Source organism: Haliotis rufescens, unplaced genomic scaffold (assembly GCF_023055435.1).
Source record: "Haliotis rufescens isolate VD_foot unplaced genomic scaffold, xgHalRufe1.0.p SCAF_14, whole genome shotgun sequence".
In the NCBI taxonomy this organism is placed as follows: Eukaryota; Metazoa; Mollusca; class Gastropoda; order Lepetellida; family Haliotidae; genus Haliotis; species Haliotis rufescens.
Window position 1 is genome coordinate 1,704,744 of NW_025963824.1, and position 9,636 is coordinate 1,714,379.

A 9,636-nucleotide genomic window follows, 5' to 3' on the forward strand; every position below is an offset into this window, starting at 1 on the left:
AGTTCCTGTGACACCAATATTTTAGTGTATTATTCAAACAAGTAAGCAAGTAAAGTTTGGTTTTCAATATTGTAGTACATGAATGGAATCAAGAACCAAAAACGCAACTGGTACAGAAAATTTAACGTCCACAGAAACACCATTTGATGTTTATGGCAACGTAGGCAACAGACGAATGCATCCTCAGATGGGCAGGCCACGCGTAAGCAATAATGGACAAGACAACTGCATTCGAACAACACACCTACGAAATCGATTCCATCCACCAACAAGTTTTTTTCACTGACGAGTTTCGTTCTCACCTCAGCCACAGCGATGAACGGATTCGAGTGTTCCGACGTCGAGGTGAACGCTACGTCAATCATTGGGTCATGGAAAAAGATCGGCTCGGGGACGCCAGCGTTATGGTATGGGGTGGGATTACAGCAAGACAAAGGACCCGTTTGATAGTGGTAGAGGGAAATCTCAATGGACAGTGCTACCGCGACAAGATCATCGGCCCTGTTGTTCTACCGTTTTTGTGTCGTCATGGCCCAGGCATTACCTTTCAAAAAGACAACGCCCAGCCTCATATTGCTCGACTTGTTCAGCATTCTCTTCAACAAAACAACGTGAATGTCATCCCGGGCTGGCTCGCTCCCCTTTCACCAATCGAGAACATGTGGGATGAGATGGATTGGCGCCTTTGACGTCAACCACGTGTTCCACAGACACTCCAGGAACCTCGAAACATGCTCCAGCAGATATGGACAGATATCCCACAGGACTTTGTGCGATGACTTGTCCATTCCATGAGATGACAATGTGTTGCTTGCATCGCAACCAGAGGTGGACACACACTCTATTGATTTGTAAATTGACATTTGGGCACGTTCATGTTTTTTTGTTTTTTTTGTTTAATGAAATCACACATTTTCTGAAGTCAGTATGGCAAATGAAACCATTTAATACTTACAGGAGTCTTTTATATGTTGCAAACCGAAATTGTTTCAGATTTGGTAAAAAACATAACTTTGCATTAAATCTTATTCAATGTCACAGGAACCATCGTTGTTCCGTACATGTTTCATGAGGTGACGACAAGTTAATTAGACGATCAGGAAATAAAGCTGTCAAGAAAACAAATTCCACAATGGGGCACTCTGCACGCAGTCCGTGCTTTAAACCATACGGTAGTCGTGCTCCTAGTGTCTCTTCTGCAGAGCCAGCAGCTTCTCCATGTTGATTAGGCTCTTTTGGCAGAACTCATCAAGTGGGGCGTGCTTCTCAAGTGGAGCATCCTTTTCAAACGTCAATGCCGGATCTCCAGTCAAAAACAATCCGCTCAGATTACGGGACGAGGAGGAGGATCTGCCCGTCAGTAACGTAACTGACTGTCAAGTTGCTTTTTGGCGTCGTATCGGATATTCACACCATGTTTATACTGAGGAAAATGGATAAAAAATTCTGATTTATTTAGCGCCGTCCAGTATGGATATTTCTGTAACAGCAAGTCCGCCAGATTGCAGCAAGATTTTGTATCTGATGATGTGTCACATGTATTAAGAAAGGCTTAGTTGTGCAGTGTAATATATTGCCTACATTGTTAGTCCTTTCTCAGTGTCTAGACAGCATGAATGTAAAACATCGGTGAAATATGAAGATTGGAAGACAGCCATGATGTATATATAGATGTGTCTCGTGAATTATCATGTTTCCCTTACCGAGCGAAGGACATTTTTTTATGAGTGGCGCATATTTTTCATGAGAGAAACATGATATTTCACGAGACATATCTATATATATATCTTTAATATGATGTGAACGTGCAATGTCGATCACTTCGAGGTGGACCATTTAATGTTTACGTGTAGAGCTTCCTGCCTCTGACTTGTACCAAGATAATATTAACAATCAGTCTGTCTTTCTATATCTTAGATTCGAATATGTCTGTTAATTAGCATAATAAACAGAATGACAGTCAAAACTATTGTTTCGTCGTAAGTGCCCTGCTAATTCGCCATGACACAGTCGATGAATATATGTAATTCTTGAGCTAAAAACTTCTGACTAAACATGAGTTGTCTTACACCAATACCTGTACAGTTGGAACAAAAAATCTTTCTGACCAGTCTGATCAGATTTCCTTTTCAAATTGGTTGCCCGATACCAAAATACTTACGATTTTGTCACTGTTGAAAAGGGACAGTTTTACGGGACCATATATGGCACTAAGGTTGTGTGTGCAGATGTGCCGCCCTGTGCCGCCCTGCGAACTATCGGCAGAGAAAACACCTGGTACCTTTATTGTAATAAGGCCTTGGCTGCAAAGTAGTACACAACAGTTGTTGTCTGTTTCACGATTAATCATACACATATGACAGAAAATTAACACAGAATAATAATCACGAGATGCGATGATTACATACCAATCGCACGAACCCTCTATAATTCGATTGTCTTACCTTATCATGAGACGTTACAAACACAACAATTGACAAAATGTCCCAAAGCAAAACATTTATCTTTAAATACAACAAACATGTCCATCTTAAAACTGAAATATACTGAACAGCATTGAAAACGCACCAGCAATAAATCTTGAAATATTACAAAAACAACTTGAGCAATGACCGATTTTGATTAGAACAGACATAGACGGATTATTAAGAAAGATGAGAAAAAAAAAGGAATACCACACAGTTATTACAATTACGTCATCAGTGTAAGGAAGACACGTAGGGTTAAAATGAAAAGTCAATATCTGGTATGTCCGCCCTTGACAGCAACACAGGCCATGCAACGTCTTCTCATTGATCGAATAAGTCTGCGAATAGTGTTTGAATAGTGGGGCATTCCACTCTTGACGTAGTGTTTCTTCAAGTTCTCTCAGGTTCTGTACTTGCGGACGCGGTGAGAGGCGTTGACCCAGGTAATCCCATAGATGTTCAATTGGCGATCGATCGGGTCACAGGGCTGGCCATGGAAGCAGAGGCACATTATTGTTCGATAGGTACTGTGTTGAAACACGTGCTGTGTGCGCTCTTGCATTATCTTGCTGGAAGGTGTGCATATCCTGGTGCTGATGAAAGAACGTCGAGCACGTAGCCCTGTTGAGCGGAGACGTCGACGTATGGTGTCAGCACTGATCAATTACGTCGGCCTTGTACGGTTGCTGCAGTCCTGGTAGCCGGAAGTGTACGATCACAAAGATGCCGACGAACAATATGGCGAACCTGACGTGGTGTAGTTACACGACGTTGACCCAGATTTGGTCGATCTATGGTGGTTCTTGTCTGCTGGTATCTGCTCAGTAGCCTGAGGACTGTTGAATGATGGCATTGAAACCGTTGTGCAACGACTCTACTTGACGTACCAACTAGAAGCATGCCCAAGGCACGTTCACGTTCCTCTGCTGTTAATCTTGGCATGTCTTGTGTCAGTACCCTTTACGCCTGCAGCAACAAGTGATGTGGCTTTTAAAAGTCTGTCTTTTGTAGCCCTATTCTGCATGCTTCCGGTAAAACAAAACACGTTTTCCATGATGTACACGAAATTTGTTGCGTTTTGGCGATCTACAGTTGATGTTGACTTTCCTCTGTCGACAAGATCCGCCTTACATCCGTCATTTTCCCATCCCTGCTGGTGACATAGAGACCATGGTGATTGAGTCCTTGTAACGCAAAGTAAACCCTGTATACATTCCAACATCTCCGTCATACATCTACATTGTTCACACCTCAAAGTGTTGACACAATGGCATACCGTTCTTGCTTTATGAAATTAATTCTTCGTTGAAATATCAACATGTCTTGTTTTTGCATCAGCTATATAAGGGTTCAGCATGCAAATACACTGATTCATAGGACCATATCCAATAAACATTAACATTAACTTGACCAGTAATCTGAAAAAGAGATTGGTCCAAATGGATAGTGGAATATATGAAATGCCAGTTACCTCACTTATTTTACTTGGCTTCATTGGCAGAATATTTGAAATGCATAAATATATGAAAAATAGGTGCAATTCTTTCTATCTATGAATCACGTCAATATTGTTGTACTAAATGTACATCAATGTTCACTGAGTGACTGATAAGTGCAATGTATTAAGTTTTTGGCATTTTTTTAAAAGTTGGATCGTTTGAGCCTCACAATAGCTACATAGAAAAACACTTCCGTTCATCACAACAAATCTTGCCCATGCTGTCAATCACAATATGACAATTATATTGCTGACGAAGTGGAAAACTAACAGCTGTTTGGGGATTACGCCCTCTGATGTATGTTAATATGCATGACATAGACATTAGTTTGCCCAAACCTGAAACCTAAGGGGTATGTGCATTTAGCAGGTTAGGGTTTGATATATTTATTCAAAATACATTAATCACTGTCATATATTTCTGCCTCGTTTTTTGTTTGTTGTTTCTTGTTGTTTTTTTGTGTGTATTTTTTCTGTTTTGTTTGTTTGTTTTTTGGTTTGTTTTTGTTTTTTGTTTTTCTTGGGGCGGAGGGGGCTTTTGAGCCTTCCCTGCTCATTTCCGTCACCTGAAATTGCATACAGTCATCCTGTTCATTAGTGTAAGTCTACCAAAGTGGAAAAAATAATACATCTGCGTTATGTCTATTCATGTTTAATATACAGACAAATTGTGTTAATTTCACAATTATTTACGCAAATACTTTATACATTGCATAAAACCCCATTGTCGCCTTCATAAGAAAAATATTATTTAAAAAATAGGTTTCTACTTATAACTCACAAATTTCTTGATGTAAAATTATTTACGTAATTAAATGTGTAGGACAGAGTAAATATGACAAGATATAATGCATATTTAATTTTAAGTTCCAAACATATGGCTGGTTTATTGAGTACTATAAGTACTATAACTAAAAGAATAAATAGATACAATTTACTAAAACAAATTTCACACAAATATGTGCATAGCATAGATTTTCCAAAGTTCATCCTCCAAATCTTGCCTAATCTAATGCCTGTTCTAATGATCACAGGCACTGTTTCCATGCTGTCGGATACCAGAAAATCATGGCAAGTTGGATAATTTGGCCTTCCTATTAGCAGTTGCATCTTCATAAATAATCTAGCATCACACAAACAAGAAACACGTCCTCCGTAATCATAAAACACTGTCCACTGAGACTATAAATACACGTCTGAACGATAGTGCCGCAAAGATTTGTCATAAACAGAACCCACCAACGAACGGTTGCCATTCAGAAACCTTGCAGGAATGAAAAATAACAGGTCATATTATTGGGAAATAAGCCAACAGCAGTGACAACCAAGGGTGGTAGTATACTTCGTCCTGTCTAGCAAAGTTAGCTTTGGCAGTCGCGCATTTCGAAAGCAGAACTAGTTCATGAGGCATGTCATCGGAAATGGTGGTAACGGAAGGAGCGCTTCACGGGATTCGGATTCCTATTCTGACATCTTGAAGGTAAGATCATTTCATCCTTTTTGTCTGCTTTGATATATACAACTTTTTGGTAAAACTATTGTAGATAATACGTGTTTTTGTTGTCGAATTTAATTGTAAGGATTGAATGTGGATAATGTTTGGTTCATTGAGGTATGATGTGCTACGCAAATTCATACAGTTTGCACATCGCTTTTTCCAATCTGTACCTAAATGTACCGGAAACAAATTAACAGTCAATCCTTTATTACATTTCAGCATGAATAATTTGTACATATTGAAAACAACTCCATAGAAAAGGATATATTCTGTCTTGGTTAACTCCGTGGGCCACCTGGCACTAAGGGCGTGTGTGCAGATGTTAGGTTATACACCCGGCAATGTGCCGCCCTGCGAACTACCGATATCGGCAGAGAAAACACCTGGTAACTTTGGTGTAATAAGGCTGCAAAGCAGTACTCGTGACGTCATCAATAGTGTGACGTCACCAACATTGTACATTTGCCGCCACACCTGCTGGGGGAACCGCTGCTCCTTCGGAGGTCACAAAGTGTAGCGAGATGTTAACCAACAGTTTTTTTCTGTTTCACGGTTAAGCATAAACTTATGACAGAAATTTACCACAGAATAATAATCACGAGATGAGATGTTTACAAACCAATCGCGCGAACCCTCTATAACAACACTCAGTAAACGATTGGTTTCCCTGATCATGAGAAGTTACAAGTTACGCTGATGTCCCTGACGTCTCGCCCAGCCGACCGCTCTCCACCCGCCCTTGGTCCTTGCGTTAATGTCCACCACGTTCAGAGGCAGGATAAACTTCACCGTCTCCATGTGTCCTCCTTGACAGGCCCAGAAAAGGAGGTTGCTACCCCCAGAGCCCACCATTGATACATCCGCGCCTTTTTTCACAAGGAGCTCCAACACTTCTTTGTGTCCTCCGTATGCTGCCCACATCACCGGCGTCTTGCTGTACCTTCCAAATCTACAGTTGATGCTGATCTTGCCTGTGGACAGGATCCGTTTTACATCCGTCATTTGCCCATCCCTGCTGGCGACATAGAGGTCTTGGCAGCCTGCTGGTGATAGAGTAGCTGTAACGAAAAGTAAACTCTGTTCACTTCCAGACATCTTTGCCATACAACAACACTGTGACACGAACATTTCTATGTCATAAAACACTTCCAGCATGGCTGACAATAATCAAACTATTAAGGGGACTGACGACAGCTGGTTCATGTAAGTAAGGATTATGTATTTAATGTTTAACATTGTTTCTGTTACATCCAGTAGTTGTAACATTATAGTGTATATGTATTCATAGTTAAGATGTACATCCGGCACTTGACTAGACAGATTTAGAATGTTCTCATATATTCTTCCGTCTCAGGTATAAATTCTAATCAGTTCGAAAGATGAAACTTTCAAGCATACATTTTGCAATATGGTGATAAAACAGAAAAAGCCTATCGGTTGAAACGTCCTGTTGAAACGTTTGCATCCAAAAGAATGATCATTCCCGGTGACAGGCTAAACAAACGTCTGGGTGTAAACATTGTGTGAAGCAAGCACCTGATTCCTACAACATTCTTCCTGTACACCAATCCTACTATATGTACAATTTCCTAAATGATCTTGAAAGTAGAAAGTAACTGATTACGTCCCAACACGAGCGACACACCTCACTGCCAGTCATGAAATACCTTGACTGTCGACACTACGACCGCAAAGGTGCGAGCTATGACGTCACTATAACATGTCAGGAGCCTGGCATAGTGTCGTGCTTGACTGCCTATAACCAATAAACTACTAGAGATGTTACTGCAGAGCTACTGTCTATCCAGACGCCACTCTAAGGTTACTGCAATGTGGTGTGTGTAATGTACAATTCTGACTAATAAATGTATGTTTTCATGATATGTCCACTTTGTTTATTAATGTCTATACAGTATATTTTTTTCTCATCGGATGCCACATTGGTTTCAAAATAACCAAATTATTTTTTTAAATTTAAACATCACTAGGAATGATAATTAAGTGAAAATATTCTTAGTTGTATTATGTGTACATTTCAGGAACATCATGTCCTGACGGTTTTATGGAAACCGACCTTGTTTCCTTACAGTCTAAATTTAAGAGTACTACATTTTCAAAGCTATTAACCTTATATGAAAAAAATAGTGACAAATGTATGCAAGAAAGTTGTCATATTCAGAGGGAATGAGTGGAAAATACTCTTTGAACTGTTCGTTTTAGGAATCTGACCCGTCGCGATATGACTGGACGCAATGAGTGGTCAAGTTGATTGTGTGTTACCCGACTCATACGACAAGGGTTGGTTTTCAACAACAATGGTCATACATGACCTGTATATGTATGATTGATCCCGATTCGATTATTGTCGGGCACAAGGAGATAGCCTCAATACAGTTGATTTGGTGATAGAACATCGTTCGATCACTTACTGGTACAGATATGTTCATGTTAAATGTAATAGATTTACAAACAAGGAAACAGCGTTATCACTGTCCCCCGCTATGGGGCTCATCAGAATTTTGTTTCTTCATGGAGTAGTAAATATAGACCTGAAGAAGAGATGGGGACTTGGGCCGCTTCATAAGAAAAACATATTATGAAATGTTAAATTAATACAGCCAAAAGGCCTTCTCTGGAAGCATGCACACTTACATTCATTTCAGTCTGAGAAAACTTGTCCCTAGTTTGCATTGAAAAGCACAGAGCAAGGGCCATAACCCAGTCTTGATATCATGCAAACTTACATTCAGGTAACTGAAGTAGTTTCGATTTCACTCAGTATGTACCAACTTCAAAAGCACGGATCAAGGGATATTACTCTTTAAAAAATCAATTTACAACACCATTTTTTCAAACTCATTTGAGGTCGATGCCAGAAACATCAGGGTGTAAAATATCCTTTCCGTAACCTTAAATAGTTTTTTTGAGAGAATTTGTTCCCTTTGAGAAGCGGGCAGACTTCGTGGCGCGTGATGATAATATATTTTCATTGACTCAAACAAGTGACAGGTGTCTGATTAACTACATCTTGATTTGATGAGTTCTTTTGCGTAGTATTCATGCAGTAAGGAATCAAGGAAAGAATACGAAACGTGAACCTGTTCTGTAATCTTGGCAATCAATGTAGCAATAGAGTAAAAAAATAAGCAGACAAGGTCTTATCTCAGATAGCGTGTCTTGATTGATGTTCAATGGTTTGGAGCCTCCACTCCAGCTCTAATGTGACTGAAGTGATAGACACAGGATTAAACTGAACACCGTACACCTCTCTGCGTGAGACACCACATACCTTGCACACCGATGGCTTTTCCAGATCCACTCTCCAGACATGCGAAGGTCCGATTGCAGACCTTGGATGCAGATGGTTTAGTCAGGACCTTCAGACAGCAATAAAAAGAACCTTGTCAGACAAAGTGTATATCTGTGATTTCTATCAATATGAAGTGGTGTGGTCGATATAATATTTCAAACTTTGTATGTGAGATCTCTAGTAATGTAGGCCTTGTGTCATTAAACCAAAGATGCAACGTAATGCCCCTGTAAACAGCTTCATGGAAACAATTATTCATGCTTTACTGGTCAACATCATGCATTGACTATGAAGTAGGGAGTAGAATAAAAGCGACAACATCTTTTCCATAATCATAAGAAGAGGCCACTATACCATTCCGACTATTTCATAAGCAGTATTCGGCCAGTGACCATTGAAGTAATAGAATAGTGTTCGTTATTACTTATAATAGCTACCATTGATAGAATTACCATGAAAGCATGTTGTCAAGCAATGTGCTGGTAAGTGTGAGTTAATAGTACTTATATTTTGCCTAACGATGGGCCTATCTTGTCACTCAAGACACTGGCTGTTACTCTCAGTTGCTGATTTTGGTGATAAATGGAATCTCATCCTCATGTTCTTGATATTAAATATATCAATACTTGCCTAAAGAGATCCATATATTATCTGTTTTGTCTGTCAATCACTGCGACAAATCTGAAAACTCGAACAGCTCACAAATTGTCTCTCTCAAATATTGGCGAACTGTTGTTCGATTGTTTGAGGGATATTCGGATGCTAAATATAAATTCTATCCAATTTATCTATTTCAAAGGTAATGCAATTTCTCAGAGCACTTCCATTTGCAGAAGCCAGATGTCTGTTAAGTTGCTGTCTT

At 39.7% G+C, this 9,636-nt stretch overlaps 1 protein-coding gene across 1 annotated transcript; it reads right to left on the reverse strand.

Moving 5' to 3' along the window:
- Positions 1-1,184: 1,184 nt before the first annotated feature.
- Positions 1,185-6,559, reverse strand: LOC125379279 (ankyrin repeat domain-containing protein 29-like). Its single transcript, XM_048395548.1, has 2 exons — positions 6,150-6,559; positions 1,185-1,350 (listed from the first exon to the last, which is right to left on the reverse strand). Exons 1-2 carry the CDS (start codon positions 6,557-6,559, stop codon positions 1,185-1,187), a joined length of 576 nt encoding a protein of 191 aa, XP_048251505.1.
- Positions 6,560-9,636: the final 3,077 nt, after the last annotated feature.

What these genes read in the sequence shown, in the direction of transcription:
- LOC125379279 (XM_048395548.1), bottom strand. Translation starts at nt 6,559, where the DNA reads ATGTCTGGAAGTGAACAGAGTTTACTTTTCGTTACAGCTACTCTATCA. An exon ending in CAGGGACATCAGCGTAACTT is followed by an intron (nt 1,351 to 6,149) that starts GTAACTTCTCAT and finishes ACTGACGGGCAG; the next exon opens with ATCCTCCTCCTCGTCCCGTA.